This window comes from Acinonyx jubatus, chromosome F2 (genome assembly GCF_027475565.1).
Source record: "Acinonyx jubatus isolate Ajub_Pintada_27869175 chromosome F2, VMU_Ajub_asm_v1.0, whole genome shotgun sequence".
NCBI classification, from domain to species: Eukaryota; Metazoa; Chordata; class Mammalia; order Carnivora; family Felidae; genus Acinonyx; species Acinonyx jubatus.
The window spans coordinates 38,599,020-38,616,816 of NC_069394.1; the positions used below are offsets into that span (position 1 = coordinate 38,599,020).

The 17,797-nt window shown below is 43.7% G+C and overlaps 1 protein-coding gene across 1 annotated transcript in view; it reads right to left on the minus strand.

Annotated features, from left to right (window-relative positions):
* Positions 1-3,595: 3,595 nt before the first annotated feature.
* Positions 3,596-17,797, minus strand: part of POP1 (POP1 homolog, ribonuclease P/MRP subunit) — a 34,034-nt gene continuing 19,832 nt past the window's right edge. The window contains exons 12-16 of the mRNA XM_015082020.3: positions 16,235-16,350; positions 13,985-14,176; positions 12,421-12,575; positions 7,208-7,549; positions 3,596-6,300 (exon numbers count right to left, since the gene is read on the minus strand). Of these exons, the coding sequence (XP_014937506.3) occupies positions 5,646-6,300; positions 7,208-7,549; positions 12,421-12,575; positions 13,985-14,176; positions 16,235-16,350 (1,460 nt within the window). The 3' untranslated portion in view covers positions 3,596-5,645. The remainder of the gene's footprint in view (positions 6,301-7,207; positions 7,550-12,420; positions 12,576-13,984; positions 14,177-16,234; positions 16,351-17,797) is intronic.

A 17,797-nucleotide genomic window follows, 5' to 3' on the forward strand; every position in this document is an offset into this window, starting at 1 on the left:
GGAAAGGAACGCTCCCTGGGACAACCCTTGACCAGCAGGACTGAAAGCTGGGAACTGAAGACTGCCTTCTCTCTCGCGGACAATTCAGAGGCGCGTAAGCCCACGGGCAACCGGCTAAACAATGCACGCTTGGATCAGCTTCCACTCCTTCCTCCTGCACTCTGCCAGTCTCCACATTTCTGTCCCCTTAGGTCACTTCCTAAAATAAACACCCTGCAGGTAAGCTGTTCCAGGCTCTGCTTTTGAGAAACACCAAGCTCACGCATGCCTCAAGTAGTAGCGGCTGAATCCTGCAGAGCAAAGGAAGAGGAAGCTGGAGACTTCCGAGAGGGCCCACGGTGACCCAGAACATTTGAGACTCCCTGAAGCCAGCGGCCCTGCCTGAGGATCACCCAGCTGTGCAGGATTGTGCGTGGAACAAATTATGTTGTGTCCAAAAAATAAATTTAAGATCCTCCGTGAGATGCTGGAAACAAGAAGGAAAGCTAAAGAAATGAGGCTTTTTTAGCCTGGAGAAGAGAAAGCAAAACTCCCTTCCTAGAAGGTCTGGCTCTCAATATCAGTGGACATAAGTCAGGAGGAGGGGAGATAGGCTTAAGCTGGGGCTGAAGGGGTAGTTCAACCACAGTATGGTGCCAAGGGAGCATCCTTGAAGGAATGAGCTCCCTGTCATTGGAGGCATTCGGCTTGTGATGGGGCGGAGGGTGGGGGGTGTACTTCCCAGGGATAACGTGGAGGGGATTCACTTTTGAGATATGCAAATTGTTTCTTATCTAGGACCCTCTTTAAAAATCACAGAGACTTTTCAAACTAGGATTTTAAGAGTATGGATCTGCCCCAAAAGAAAGAATATTGATTGATCTGTAACTTCATTACCCCCCGCCCCCCTTTACACAATGACATACACGACTGAATTGTATTTTAGTTGTTTTTGCCCAGCAGGCTGCTTTCTCATGAGGTCTTGGCACCACCTAGTGGCTCTTTAGTCCATTGCAACATATGCCTCGGATAAAACAGTATCTTACAATTTACTATCAACATGCTTTGATTAACGCAGCAACTCAACAAAAATATACTAAATACAAGGCACAGGTTAGGGGCTCAGATCGGGCCTGGGGTGCAAGAATGATCAAATAACACATGGTCTCCCCTTCGTGAGGCTCACAGCCTAATAAACAAGTAAACAACCAAAGAATGTTGTGATATCATCAAGAAATAAACCCCTTCTGTGATAGAAAATAAAGTAGGCAGGGGGAAGCCTCTCTGAGAAATATGAAATCAATTTGGAAGGATGGGATAAAAGGGGACAGGGGTGCAGAAACTGGGGGGAGAGGGGAAGGAACGTTCCATGAACACAGAGCACAGGGCATCCAAGTCCTGGAGTCACCAAGAGTTTGGTTATTCAAGGAACCAAAAAACAAGCCATTGGAGGGAAGAACAAGGAAAGTTCTATGTTTATAAACATTTCCTTGGTGAAAGCACGCAGATGGTTAGCGCGGTTCTTCCAGAACAGTACCTGGTTAAATTTTAACTTTAAAGAAGCGGGAAAGGGAAGATGCCATTACGTGAACTTGGCTGTTTCCTCAGGTCCAGCAGGTATCCTACCCAGGGCCATCAGTGTTAGCTGTGCCCCCACTCAAGACAGCCTACATCTGCTCCCACCCTGCACGGTTCCGTGTTACTGACAGGCTTCTGTGTCCTTGCCTAATTACACTGGTACCTCATATTAAAAGTCTAGAACTGGTTCTCAACCCTGGCTGCCAAGTCACCTCTGGGAGCTCTTAAGAATCCCAGACACTGGGTCACAGCCCTCACCAGTTAAATCAGCATCTCTGGGAGGTGGGCCCCAGGCCCCAGGGCTTGGAAAGCTCCCCAAGTGATTCCAGGTGCAGCCAAGTTTGAGAACTGATGATCTGGAAGGATACTCACCCAGAGAAATTATTTTATATTCCCAAATAGTGAAGGTTATACATGTAATGAGCCATGTTGTTTTCTCTTTCAAAACCAGGCCTTCTCCCCAGGTGGAAGTCCCCACTCAGGGCCACCCGGCCCTCTCATTAAGTTCCCACCTAGCTGCTTCACAGTGCAGTCGACAGACCTGTGAGCTGGGCCTGCTAAAGGCACAAGAGTGGTGAGGTTCATTCACACCTTCCCAAGATGCAGGGGCTCCAAAGAGCCAGACGTCCTACCACCACAGCCTCAGCCCAAGTCACACATCAGAACAGCCTTGGGGCTTTAAAGAAATACCACTGCTTGGGCCCAACCCGAGACTGCTTTCTGGAGGAAGAGGCCTGGGCTGTCCGGTGATTCTAACGTGCAGCCAGGACTGAAAGCCACAGTTGTCAAAGAGACCCGTGCTACTGACTTCTGGAGAGAATGGCAGTGGCCAGAACCGCTGTGTAACTGGGGGCGGCGCTCTGAGTAACCCGCAGTTGCTGGTCTTTGTTATCTTCTATCACCTGCTAAGCAGCCCAGTCCCGACCAGTTAAGACCACAGCAGAGTCCACCCAGCTGTCAACTGCCCACCTCACTTCCCCCTGGCTGGGAAGAAAGGATCCCTCCCCCCAGGCTTGCAGCAGCCAAGTCAGCAATACAATGAGTGCATGATGGGTCAGTTACCTACAATAAAGGTATGAACATTCAGGGTCACACTAAACAAGCTCCATAAGGAACTGGCAATATGCACTTAACCTGCACAGGTACCACGTAGGATTTCAGATGAGCAATTACCAAAGCTTTTTTTTTTTTTTTGAGAGAAAGGTGTGCACGAGCAGGGGAGGGGCAGAGGGGGAGAGAATCCAAAGCAGGTTCTGCACTGTCAGCACAGAGCCCAATGTGAGGGTCGAACTCACGAACTGTGAGATCACGACCTGAGCCAAAATCAAGAGACACTTAGCTGACTGAGACACCCAGGTGCCCCATGAAGCTATTTTACCGAAAACTAGACGCCCTCCTCAAGGCCTGGAAGGATATGTACCAGAAAGGTAACAGTGGTTACATCTGGGTGGTGAAAATCCAGGTGATTTTAAGTTTGTTGTTGTTGCTTATCTGCATGTTCTAAGTTTTCTTTTTTTTTCTAAGTTTTCAATGATGAATATGTATAAATGTAAAAATATTACTTATGTAAAAGCTGAGCATGATCCTACAGAATCAGTTTCTCACACAACTCAGGAAGTGTGTAGCTGGTCTCCAGGCGTTCAGCTCACAACTCTTTTTAGGACACTTCCTGATTTTGCAAACTCTGAAGACTCTGCCCCCATGACAAGAGGCCAGGAGCCACACTACTTTTTTGGTAGCTCTGTAGCACTCGTAGGATCAAAATAAACATGTTTATTCATTCTACTGCTGTAGAGAATAAGACCATTCCTATGTCTTTTTCATAGAAGAAATGCATCCTTCACTGAATATGTGCATATGTTATCAGTGTTTTGCAAACTATAATCTATGAAACTGGTCTTCTCTGGACAATAGGTATAAAAAAACAAAACAAAACAAAAGAGGGGGGCAGGTCTGTGAAAGATTTTCCTTCCTGCAGGTATCTGCAGGGCCTTGAGTACACTCATTCATTGTGAATCTTCAATAGGAGAATACAGAATACAGCTTTTTCCCAATTTATTTAGCCATCACATTTTTCCAGGAAACATCTCCAGGGGCCAGAGCTCCCACCAACAGATTTTGGGAAATGCTAGTCTATCCTTTCAGCACCTAGTTCTTTGCCCTTCTACCACAAAACAGAGTTAACTGCCCTGTTCATGATGCAGGCAGCAGGCCCCAGGCAGGGCGCTGCACGGAATGAGGTCAGGTGATTCACAGCACGCTCAGACTTCCGTCATCCAGAGAGCTAAGCCACAGATGAAGTGGCTCAGAGCCTAGAAAACAAATTGAGGAATGGTCCAATAAACGTTCACAATGGAACATCAGGTGACACTTTAATTTATTCTGTTTACAGACACCCCTAAGTTACACTATTTTTTTCAGTCTCATTTGGGTTGGATACAAATACATCCAGAGGCATGGCGAGAGGAGAAACATCAGACATTTCATTAGCTACTGTAACACTTGCTGTCTCTCTCCCCAACTCGTCACCCCCAAAGGCATTTATACCAAATGCTACTGCAAAAACCCAACGCATTTACATGAAATAATGCTTAACTGTAAAGTTAAAAAAACAAACCACACTCAAACTCTGCTAGAAATGTGTGCTTGGAAGACAAGGGTCTGACGGTGTGACATACACGTGGATACTAAAAGTGAATGAGCACCTACTTTCTCCACAAGTGAAAAAACCAATGACTCTACTCTTCCTGTGGGACAAGATGAGACCTTCACACCCTGCTCAAAAGTCAGGTGGACATCATGACTGCATGAGTGTCTAAAAGCAGCTTGTTATTTTAATCATCACCTTGCAGGGACGCCTGGGTGGCTCAGTCAGTTAAGCATCCAACTTCAGCTCAGGTCACGATCTCATGGTTCGTGGGTTCGAGCCCCACATCGGGCTCTGTGCTGGCAGCTCGGAGCTTGGGGCCCACTTCAAATTCTGTGTCTGCCTCTCTCTGCCCCTCCCCCACTTGCACTCTGTCTCTCTCACAAAAATAAATAAACATTAAAAAGAAAAGTCATTACCTTGCAGAATGCTGCAGTATACAGCCACATTCCCCAAAGTGTGTTCCTAAAAACACTGGTCCTACAAAGTGCTCCTTGCAAAACGAAGTTTGGCATCAAAGAGATTTAGAAAATACTGTAAGCTGTTATCCACTTCCTGGAGAGGCACAATGTGCATTATCACATGGAAGGTTCTAGAAATCCTTTAAAAAGAAATTGCTTAACTGGGTTTAATCCAGTTTCCCAAATCAATCTGACCTCGGAATCTTTTTTTTTTTTTAGATAACACATTTCATAGAACATATTTTGAGAAACCATCCTCTACGGTGTTTTTGAGAAATTCTTCGCAAAAACAAAAAGCACAGAAAAATCCAGAAACTCCTAGAATCATGCGTTGTTCAACAGCAAAGAGGACAAACGGTCCTAAAGATCAGCACCCCATTCAGATTCCACCCCAACACCTCTGCCATACACCGAGCCTGCCTGAAAATGGGCAGCAATAAATTTTCCACAATTTCCGTCTGCATGGTGTAAAGCGTTAGGCATGAGGGTTCCGGTATGGAATTGAACATGGTCCAGACGGGGAACCCAATTGCATGCACAGAGGCCAGATGTTTAGAGCCTTTTCCTCGTCTGCAGCAATCAAGTCATTAAACAACCACTGTTACTTATCACACATCTATAAGGCTTTTCAAACAGACTTGACAGCCCTTTGTTCCTTATAAAAAAGGAACAAGAAAACGGGAGAGCTTCTGATTATTTTCAGCAAGAATTACGCAGACCAAGAAACCAAAATATAAAAGCTATGTGGCAAATAATTTTAAAGTGTTGAGCAAGGGCAGGGAAAGATGGAGACCAATGATCTTGGAATAATGGAATGATGTCAGTATTTCATCACATGCATAATACAGAATTCTTTTATTCTGGTCTCCAAGGCATTTCACGTGGTATTTTAAAACAGAACATGGCAAAAACAAAGCTCTCCAGTGGTGGGACTTGGCAAACAGTTAACATCTACGCCCTGCAAGGACGTAAACCAGCATTCACACCTCCACGGCAATTCTCGCAAACCGATACTGCAAAGAGGCAGGGGCCCTCAGCAACACTAGGCCCCTCTCTGCGGCTGGCTGGCCGGACAGCATATCCAGCAGACCCGTCAAGCTAACAAACCCCAGGGCTTCTCCACAGCCCACAGCCATGGAGAAATCTCCCTGGGTGACAAAGCCAAGGAGAACTCTGGAGCAATGAGAAGTCACATCCGGGAGAGGGCCTGACCACAAGCCCAGGGTCAGAGCGTGGTGCCCAGCCGCAGGGTATGCCCCGGCCGGACCCTCAGACACAGTGCACCCTCGGTTCTGCCTCTTCTCTATTTTCTTCTTCTCTTTCTGTTTCCGGATCTTGCTCTTGAATGGGTCACTGTGCTTGGATTCGTGGGGCCCACAGTACAGCCGATCCTGACTGAGCTGGAGGAAATCCTCCTTGGCTGGAACACAGATCATGGTGTGCGGCTCGGGGCTGCCCTTCCCCAGCAGGGACAGGCTGACCCATACCAGGGCCCTGGGGAAACGGTCCAAGATGGACAGGCAGGCCTCTCTGGTCAATGCTTGCTGCCCGCTGCTGGGAGCTCGCTGGGCTGCCCAACGGGGTCCAGAACTGGGCCCACACCAGGCTGACAGCTGCTTCAGTGATTTTCTACTCCTATATGGAATTAGAGACACACGTTTGAGGATATTTTGTTTGAGGAGAAAACATGCAATTAGAAGATTGGGCACTGCTAGAGTTAATTTGACTTTTTTAATACTCTACGTGGGAAAGGATCAAAACTGTAATTTTTAAAAAATTAAAAACAGACATTAATACACTTCTGTAATGATATTTTTGTTTTTATGTGACTACTATTCTTAGACACTGAAGGATTAAAGGTTTAAGAAGATGAAGGCCGAAAAAAAATAAGACAGAAAGACAGAACCTAAGGCTGAGAGAGATAGTTATAGGGAATGAAGGATATGAAATTCTAAGGTTACTGTATAAAAAATAAATATAAGGCAAGAGAGGTGAGCACTTATTAAAAATATGAGCACAGACTAGAAGGTAACTTAAGCACAGTCTAACAGGCTACAGCAGGAACATGTCTTGTACGGTAGCCTCTTCAACGTGATGATGGTCCAATGAATGGGCACTTAATCGCTCATAAATTCAGATCACTGAAAAGGAACTAGAAAAAATCTAATTCAGTGATTTAAGGAAAGAACACTTGCTCAGAGCTTCGAGAGGTTCCTCATTACTGAAGGTCACAGTCACGAGGGTACTGCTTTCTAAGCAAAGACCAATGAAACAGGTCACAGGGAACAACTGCCTTGGTTTATGTCTATGGATGACAATACTTTAAATCATTTGGTCAGTTAGTATCATGCCCCAAATCAAATGTGACTCAGCTATTTCCCTGAGCCCTCTATGGACACTGGAGGACTGGCTTTCCCCTCCAGAAAGTCCATGCATTCCCTTGGGCTTTGCATAAAGGAACAAAGATAACGTTTACATCCTGTAGCCCGGTCAGTATTAAAACAGACAATCTAGAACACATCCGGAAGTCGTGTGCACTTACCTAAGAACGCAGAGGAGACTGCTGGTGGCAGCTGGTCCTGTTACCCACTCAGTCCCCATCTGGGCTGGACGCTCTGTGTCCATCACTTCTCTGGGCTCGCTGGGGCTGCTCAGAGACATGCCCACTTCATCAGACAGCTGATCGGATTTTTCAGGCGTGGGGGTACAAGGCACCTTCTCTCTTTTCAAGTTACTCTCCTCGCCACGTGGAGAGGAAGCTACAGGTGATTTCTCTTGGGCCTGGACTCTTGATTCCCACTCTTGAGTTAACTGCTCCCAGGGATAGCAGAAAGGTGCCAGAGTGCCAAGCTTAACATAGTTGGGCCGTTTTGCAGGAGGGCGCCTGGTGAAAATCAAGGAGGAGAACCAATTTTGAACAATTTAGGATTGGACCATTAAAATAATTATGGCCACTTGTACTACATCTCTATTTAAAAAACAAACATACAAAAAAAATGTTTTCCAAGAAATACGATAAAGAATAACCACCAACTCTACTGGCCAAGCTTATGTTTTCTTCAGTTTTAATTTGATTTTATTTATTTTTATTTATTTTTTTTATTTTAGAGAGAGAGAGCACACGAGCAGGGAACAGGAGCAGAGGGAGAGAAAGAATCTTAAGGAGGTTCCACACTCAGCACAGAGCCCGAAGTGGAGCTCAATCCCATGACCGTGAGGTCATGACCTGAGCTGAAATCAAGAGTCAGACACTCAAACAACTGAGCCTCCCAGGCATCCCTCTTTAGTTTTAATTTCAAAAGGTAATGCATCCACAAAGTGGCCCCATGTGGCCTCTGCACAACTCGAGGGAGTGCTGTTCTTGAAAGACTACAAGCGAATGGTGTCCCTGGAGTTGTGCAGTTGATGTCCCTGCACATTACAACATTCTACGTTCTAAAGGAACAGAAAGGATGGTGGTGAAGTTTCTCCCTCACTCTTGACCTGTGGCTGGTGACAAATGCTCCTGGGGTACCTGCCTCACTCGAAGACCTTTAAAAGGAAATTAATGAACCAGCTGCCCTACAAGAGATAGTATCATTTCTTAACATACCCTTCTGGAGACATTTTCTGTACATATGTGCAGATACGTACGTATTTCTTTCCTTTTTGTACCCATTTTACACAAATGTCAGGTCATGATCTCACAGTTCCTGAGTTTGAGGGTGCAGAGCCTGCTTTGAATTCTCTCTCCCTTTCTCTCTGTCCCTCCCCCACTTGTACTCTCTCTCTCTCAAAATCATAAATAAACTTTAAAAATAAATAAATAAAAGTTGGTGATATCCTATGTTACTGGGAGTAAGGGGAAGCAGGCACTCTCCTAACTACAGATGAAATCCTAAATTAACACAAACAGCAATTGTCAATAGTACAACAAATCCTTGAGATGTGTATCTTTTTTTTTAAACCAGAGAGCTTATTCATGGGATTTAGCCTAAGGTCAGTGCTTTCTTCCCGTCCAGCTCCTCTCCAGAGGCAGCTGTTTGGTTTTTACGTCCACGGGCCTGAGTGGGGCAGATGTCCTCCTGATGCCCACAGACCATCCTTCCTCTCCTTCCTCCCCCCAAGACCCCAGCCCCCTGAAGCACGTGACATCAGATAAACCACTGGCTCTCCCTCCTCAGCCAGGTCCCCCCTCAGCTGCCCACACACCCACTCCCAGTCCAGCCCACCTACCCCTCCCCACCACGAGTCAAGCACTGGAGTTTACTGTACATTTACATCTCCTCACTGTAAACCACCACGCTGCACCTCTCCTTACAAAGCTCAAACTCTCCTGTTCGAGGACCCTCCACTCACCCCACCTGCCAAAGCCCACCCGGTTACATCCAACCCTCCGCCCACCCCACACCAGCCCCTGATGGGCAGAACACAGCTGGGGAAGAAGACGCAGCAGTGCTGAACAGTCCTGTCGTAAACACAAAACTCAAGCGGACTACCTTACACTTCTCCAGTCAGTTCTATGTCCATGCTCCTGGAAAACCGTCCACGTCGATTCTTTTCTCCTCAGATCTCCAGCAGCCTCTGGTCCCTTCTTATTCCTAGCTGATACCCTTGCCTCTCTGTTCACTGAGAAGACAGTCACGAGCAGAAGAGTAGTACCTAATCTGCACTACCGTCTACCCTACCTAAATCTGTATTCACGTCTCACTCAGCGCCAGACTTCCAGCCTGCTAAAATGAGATCTGAGCCTGACCCTATAGAACACCATCCCCTCTTCCCCACTCAAGAGCTTTGCTCTTGCAAGGCTAGCCTCCCTCCACTCTCCTGGATCCCTCCCACCAGCAGGGAAACATGTGCTTTCGTCAAGAATATAAGCTCAGTGGGTGGCGTCTGGGTGGCGCCTAGGTGGCTCAGTCAGTTGAGTGTCCGGTTGAGCTTCTGACTCTTAATTTCAGCTCAGGTCATGATCCCAGGGTCGAGCCCCACATCGGGCTCTGTGCTGAGTGTGGAGCCTGCTTCAGATTCTCTCTCTTTGGCTCTCTGCCCCTCCCCAGCTCTCGCATGCATGGTCTCTCACTCACTCTAAAACAAAAAAACAAACAAAAAGAGTATAAGCTCCAGGAGGCAGGAACAGACCTTGCCTGCCTTCCCCTGCCGTAGCCCCAGTGCCTACAAGGTGTTTGACACATAGCAGGTTCTAAATAAACATATATTAAATGAATGAATAAACCAGACAAAGGTGTAAAGATGTATATGGAAAGCTATTTATAAAAGCACACAGCACAAAATAAGAAATAACCCAAAGGGCCACTGATAAATTACAGTACACCCACACTGGAGTCCTGTGCAACTGTTCAGATGTATTTTGAGCAAGGGTTGGCAGATTATGACTCACACATCAAACCTGGGCTGCTGTCTGCTTTTAAATGACCCGTGAGCTAAGAAGCTTATACATTCTGAAATGGTTTAAAAAAAAGAATATTTTATGGCACATGAAATTACACAAAATTCAAACTTGAGTGTCCGTAAACAGAGTGAGACTGGCACACAGCCAGGCTCATTCATTTATGCATCATCATGTGTGGTTGCCTTTGTAACACAACGCAGGGCTGAGCTGAGCAGCTGCCATAGAAACCAAAAGGCCCACAAAGCCAAAAATACTTATCATCTGGCCTTTTGTGAAAAAAGTTTGCCAACACTTGGTTTAGAGTCACATTTATGGATATGGGAAAACGATCCGTAATACATTACTAAATTAAAAAAGCAGGTTTTCAAATAGTATTCATACTATAACCCCTTTTCAAAAAAAATTATACCTAGGGGCGCCTGGGTGGCTCAGTGGGTCAAGCATCTGACTTCGGCTCAGGTCATGATCTTGCAGTTTGTGAGTTCGAGTCTTGCATCAGGCTCTGTGCTGACAGCTCAGAGCCTGGAGCCTGCTTCAGATTCTGTATCTCCCGCTGTCTCTGCCCCTCCCCTGCTCGCTCTCTCTCTCTCTCAAAAATAATACACATTAAAAAAAAAGTTTTAATTGTACCTCAAAGGCACCTCAGTGGCTCAGTCAGTTGAGCACTGAACTCTTGATTTTAGCTCAGGTCATGAGCTTAAGCCCTGAGTTGGGCTCTGTGCTGAGCATGGAACCTATTTAAGATTCTCCCTCTCTCTCTCTCTCTCTCTCTCTCTCTCTATCCCTCTCTGCCCCTCCCCAATTCGAGCCTGCATGTGCTCTCTAAATAAAGAAGTTAAACATTCTAGAAAAAAAATATTTGTACTTAAGAAAAATTTGTATGTGTGAAAAAAAATCTAAAGGATGAGAAGTATTACTGTCGATTACTTAACAAACACATCAAAGTCCAGAGCTACGTATTATAGAAGGCACAGATTACATGATTACTGCCCTGTAAGAGCCTGTAAGCCAGCAATCCAGGAAAGTGTCTCTGTGCTTTCACTCACTCACTCATTCACCTATCCCCTGACAAAGTCTGAAAACCAGGCACTGCCTGCCTCTGTGGCTGCGTGAACAGGAAAGCACGATAATTGAGCTCACGGTCAAGGAACTACAACATCCCACTTTCTACTCCTTCATCAATCAACTAATACAAGCTATTAAGGACACTGTGCACCAGGCACTGGCTAGACGTCGCAGATTCCACAACAAACAAGAGAGTTTCTGTTTCTGGGAGCCCACAGAGTCATAGGATACAGGTTCTCAAAGTTAGCATGCACTTCATAGTATAAGGGTTGGTGAAGCCCCTCACTGGCCACTCCCCCAGTGAGAAAAAAGAAAAGAAAACTCAGTCTAGATGGATAGATACCAAAATGCAAAAATAGTGCTTATCTCTTTGGAAGGAAGGACTACACCAGTTTACAAAGCATTTTTGCACATTACCATAGTTTCAATAAAATTTTAAAACTATGGGGGGCGCCTGGGCACTCAGTCAGTTAAGCATCTGACATCCGACCCAGGTCATGATCTCTGCTCAGGCCATGCTCTCGCTGTTCATGAGTTCAAGCCCCACATCGGGCTCTGTGCTGACAGCTCAGAGCCTGGAGCCTATTTCAGATTCTGTGTCTCCTTCTCTCTCTGACCCTCTTCTGCTCACAATCTGTCTCTCTCTCTCTCTCAAAAATAAAGAAAAACAGGGGCACCTGGGTGGCTCAGTCGGTTAAGCGTCCGACTTCAGCTCAGGTCATGATCTCGTGGTCCGTGAGTTCAATCCCCGCATCAGGCTCTGTGCTGACTGCTCAGAGCCTGGAGCCTGTTTCGGATTCTGTGTCTCCCTCTCTCTCTGACCCTCCCCTGTTCATGCTCTGTCTCTCTCTGTCTCAAAAATAAATAAACGTTAAAAAAAAAAATTAAAAAAAAAAATTAAAAAAAAAAAAGAAAAACATTAAAAAATTTTTTTAATTTCATAAATATGTTATTACCTCAATAACCAGTTATAAAAAAACACAAATTCTATCTCGAGAGGGCAGGGGCTGGTAGTGGAAATCTTGAACAAGTGTCTGAGACTCAGGCCCATAGTTTTAGGCATGCACCATCATCAATGTCAGCAAATGACCACAGGAAGGGTCTATAGCCTGGAAGGGCCAGATGTGAGACAATCCTAACTTAATTATGTCTTGGTCATGTGAACTAAGAACTAAAGGAAGTCTATGAAAACTCCACATAGTGTAAGAGTTACTGAAGCTATTCCAAATGTCACTGGCCAAAGTGAGGAGGCCCTTCCCTTCCTCTTAAGACATTAGGAACCAAAGACGCCGGTTTCTTACCTTTTATACTTTTCAAGGAGACCCTTGGCTTGCTCTTCAGCAAAAAGAACCCCAGCAGGGCAGTCTGGGAAATCACCAGGGACATCAGGCGATCTTTTATACTGAGAATGCATCACAGCCTCTTTTAACCCACCAACTCTTGCACCTCGATAGATCTAAAAGAAATGTCAAAAAGATCTTAACAATGTACCAACTTACAGTAAAATTAGTGCTTAATGTTTGTTTGGGGAAATGGGAGACAACCTAAATGCCCATCAAAAGGGAATGGATAAGTGTGGGATAATCCTACAAGGGGTTATACAACAGTAAAAATGATGACACAGAGCGTCACCCATCAATATGGAAAACTCTCAATGTTGAGTGAATATGGTTAAGTTGTAAAAGCATATATATGGTGAGATATATAAAGTTTAAAAACATGTCAAATATAGTTACTTTATTTTAGGATACAAGCATGCTTAATAAGCTACAAAAATAGGCAAGGTAGTGACAAACACTGGAAATAGGAATAGTGATTCTTTTAGAAGGAGAGTGGGAAACAGAACTGGAGAGAAAAGGGAGAAAGTGCTTCCAATAAATCTGTAAGTTGGATGGTGGGTGAAGGGTACACAGGTATTCATTATATCAGGATTTATACTTTTTTGTATGCTTGAAACACTTCATAATTTAAAAATTAAAATTATTTAAAAATATTCCCATTCTTTTTTTTTTTTTAAGTAAGCTCCATGCCCAACATGGGGCTCGAACTCACAACCCTGAAATCAAGAGTTGCATGCTCTACTGACTGAGCCAGTCAGGCGCCCAAGAAATATTCCCATCCTTAAATGATTAACTGAGTATCTCTTGTACTAGGCATAATTGCTAAAATTAATCACCTGTGTGAATTAACAGTTGTACATGTCTTTTCTACTCTCTTAAAATAATAAACTATTTGGAAGAAAAAAACACACTGGATTTTAATAAAAATTTTAGCTGCACTTAGGAATATATGGTCAGCACTTAAAAATGAAAAATGTATTCTATATATCTATAAACATTAGAAAATTATAAAAATTCTTTTTTTTTTTTAATGTTTATTTTTGAAGGAGAGAGAGAGACAGAGTGTGAGCAGGAGAGAGGCAATGAGAGAGGGAGATACAGAATCTGAAGGAGGCTCCAGGCTCTGAGCTGTCAGCACAGAGCCCAATGTGGGGCTTGAACCTGAGGCGAAGTCAGACACCCAACTGACTCAGCCACCCAGGTGCCCCCAAAATTCTTTTAAAATGTAACAAATTTCTTCAACTAAAAAAAAAAAACAACTTCAACATTTTGTTACCACTACTGTTCAAAAATCAGGACACTTTTAAAATTTCAGAAATCCACATTATGTCAGCCCAACTCTTATTAATGAAAATCTGGCTCCAGGAACTTTATGAAGTATCTCATATCAGAATCATAGCTCAAAGGGTAGAAAAATAGAACTCAATTTCTAAGTTGTGCGTGATGTCTGGAACACTTTCAGCTCTTGGTATTTACTGGGAATGTATTTTACACACTGTAAAGTCGGAATCGAAAAGGAACTTACAAATGGAATCCAGAAAGCCATGCCCCAGCCCTTTGGGAGCAGGACATCCCAGCCACTTCCCCAGCCTCGTCGGTCATCACCAGTCACCCTTCCTGGCTGTTGAATCAAAAGTATAGGTATCTTGGATTCACGGGGACCTAAAACAAGCTGTGACCCGGGCACCAACAATTCACTTCTCTTCCGGTTTAAATCCTAAAGTGGGAGAAAATAATTCAAGACAAACAACCCTAATTTTCTGGGAGATTCTACTGGTTCTCCCTATAAGCAGCTTTAGAAAGTTAAATGCTCTTTTAAAAAACAAGAAAAAAATGTTCTCAATAAATAAATGTGAGCCATTTGAAATATATGGTATTCCTCCTACAACAATTTTCCTCTATACAAGAGCTTTGTTAGAAAATGCCAAATTATCTTAAATTTGAGCTACAATATACCAGATGACTCAAAGCTATAAAATAATATACATCCATTCTATTAATCTCTTCTATCAGGATTAATCTTATCTTCTGATTCTCAGTCCCTACATTTACTTTGGTTAAGATCTGTTGTCATGAGGTGAAAGAGGTACAAACAATCAACAACTTTTTCAAGGAGGGGCAAGTGGGAAAACGCTCTCACCAGGTTTTCTCACCAGGTCTTAAAGATTTAAAAGAGAAGATGCTATAAATTATTTGTTACGTGTACTGAAGGGAGCAGTGAACAACACCATCTTAGACTTTCTTGCCAGCTGTAAAAAGAGATGAGCAGGTAGGAGAGAAGCCTAGCATTCACCGGAGAAACTATGCAAGAGGCTGCCTCCGTGTTGCCAAGTCTAACTGCTCCCTCAAGCCTGACCAAGCCCTGATTCTCCCTTATTTTTACTTCTGGCTGAGTTTTCACTACCATCTCTACATGTTGTTAATTCCAAAATATCTATCTCCTTAGCCGGGACTTTGCCTCCTGGGATCAAAACTTGTCCTCTGGGCATCTGCTCTGGAAAGTCCTGAGGACCTTCACATTCAGCTTACCCCAGACTGAAGTTGTCCCCACTGCAACTGCTCTCCTCCCATGTTCCCCACCTAGCTGAATGATGCCACAATTGTTCAGTCACTCATTCATTCGTCCATTCTCATATTTACTGCCCATTCATTTACTCATCCATTCGAATGTTTACTGAGCACCATTTTTGTGCCAAACGCTCTTCTAGAACTTGGGAATGCAGCTGTGACAAATCAGGCTCTGGCTCTCTTTTACCTGAGGTGCGGAATCTAAGCTAGACTGTCAGGAACTAATCTACCAGGCTCCTCTTTTCCCACTTCCCAGCATCCAAGCAACCACTGCGTCTTGTCAGATTTACCTTCAGGAGTCTGTATTCAACCCCAGGCCCTCCACTCCAGCCACCCTGCCCCAGTTCAGGCCCCCATCACATCCTCAATTAAGCACTATTTCCAAGGTCTCTTTTAAGGCCATCCAACCACACGTCCTCTCTCCAGCTCCTCCGCCTCCAGCCCCATTCCTACCTAGTCTAATGCATCTTCCACAGTGCTGCCATGTCTGATCATGTGGCCGACTTAAAACCTTCCCATGGCAGATATCTTCTGTTCAAATCCTTAAAATGCCTCAAGGTCTTTTATGCTCTCGCCCCTATTCACTTCATCTCCTGCCTCACCCTCAACTCCAAGCCACCAATCTACTTGGATACTCTTGAACACATCATCCTGTTTTTAGCCTAGGCCCTCACACATGCTGGTCTTACTTCCAGCAATCCTTTCTTCACTGCAGCCTTGGCTCCTGGCCCCAAGAAGTCTTGCTAATTCTGACCACCCATCTAAGAGCTCAAATTCCAGCTCCTCCGTCCAAGAAGCTTCCCCAATTTCCCTCACCTGGGCTTCCGGCTTCCCTTGACCCTATACTTTTTCGAACATACCCTAGCCATCTATCCCATCATCTACTATGATTCCTGGTCCTGGTAGGAGCTCAATCATTGTGAAATTAAAGATAGTACATTTATAAGGGGGAAAGAAAAAACAATAAAAGAAAAATGTATTTAAACCATGGGATTATCATTTTAAGAAAAATTCTCTGTGTTAACTTTTTAGAGAGATTATTCTTCTCTAAGAATAGAAAAAAAATCATAAATAAGGGATCAATAGATTAAAAATAAAAGAAGTCTATGAGATTCTAAAAAGGATGAAATAACTTTTACAGCATCTAGAGTGAGGAATTTCAACCTGTCTTCAGGACTTTACCAATAATCCTTACACCATTAGTTACCTGATCCGAGATTTTATTCTCTGTGACATTCTTACAGATAGCTTGGTTCCAAATAAAGCTATGCGCACAGTCCACAGGCACACCCTCCAGAAGCAGCTGTCTAACTTTCTCATTATCTAAGAGGGAAAAGAAATAGCCTTCAAACTACATCCTTTAGATCAATGAAGTCAAACTATAAACATTGCCGGCTGACCTTCTGTTACAAGAAAATGTTCTGTAGGCACTCAACTTCTCTAGAAAAATTTACTTGACTAGAAATTATGTTATCCCTATAGTTGGCTTCATACTAGTCTGTGAAATAGCAAAGCCTCCTAAACTTATTATTTCTGATGTTTACTTTTAATGTATAAGATATAAACATCATATTCAACTGCCTCTAAATAATTGTCTAATTCCACATTTAAGATAACCAAATTCTAGGAACTACTGCACAGGTGAATAATTTCTTTATAATGTGCTATGACAGTACAAGCCACATTTTAACTATTGGTTTCAGGGTTCTTAACATCATTCTTGGCCCAATGGTGGTGAGCCAACAGATACCAGCCTTCTCTTCTGCCCTATTATTTCAAGTCTCTTAAAACCCTTTCTCACTGAGTATTTATTCCTTCTGTAAAACATGTTTTTCCCACTCCTTTAAGATGAGCGTATTTTCTGTGAAATCTATCGCTTCTTCCCTTTAAATAAGCTACACCGTGCCAAAAAGTACTCTAGTGGGAAGAAAAGGAGAAATTTTTTCAATTATAAACATATATATTGATAGATGAGATTTCCTACATGCAGTCCACTAAGCGTAAAAAATCTTCCAGATCTTATTTTTTTGGACTGAAAAATTAAAAGAAAAAAAAAAAAGAAGGAAAGAAAGACAATTCCTGAGTTTGGGCTAAGGTCTAAACTGCCTATAAAGAAAGGTCACTCAAAGGCACGAACCTGCATGGGTCTGATGGCCAGAAAAAAATAAGTTGGAAGTGACTGAGCCACAGTGTGACAGATTTCAGGGGAGAACAAAGATAGAGAATATTAAATTGATGAAAAGATCTGAGATAAAAGCTCCTTAAAGCAGAAACCGCCTCTAGTTGCTGCGGTTCCTCATAGAGATAATAACCAACAGCATCCCGAGTAACAGTGCTGTGTGCCGTGAAGTTCACACAGCCTGTCTAGGAGCAAACGGGCTCCATTTCAAACAGCGCCTATCTACCCAGAATGCCTTCCTGTGGGGTCCCGCCATAGATTCTGAGTGACAGAACTGGGATTCTATTCAGAGCCGGCTGCAGACAAAAGACATGGCACAGGAAAGCACGACCTCACCTCTAAATAGTCTAAAAAATAATAGTAAACAAATAGATGAAACAAAGTAGGTAGTATATCCAGACAATGGAATTTTATTCAGAATTAAAAAGGAATGAGCTATCAAGCCATGAAAAGACATGGAAGAAGCTCCGATGCATATTACAAAGTGAAAGAAGATAATCTGAAAAGGATACATACTGTATGATTCCACCTATACAACATTCTGGAAAAGAAAATTATGAAGACAGTAAAAAGATGAAGGCTGAGAGAGGG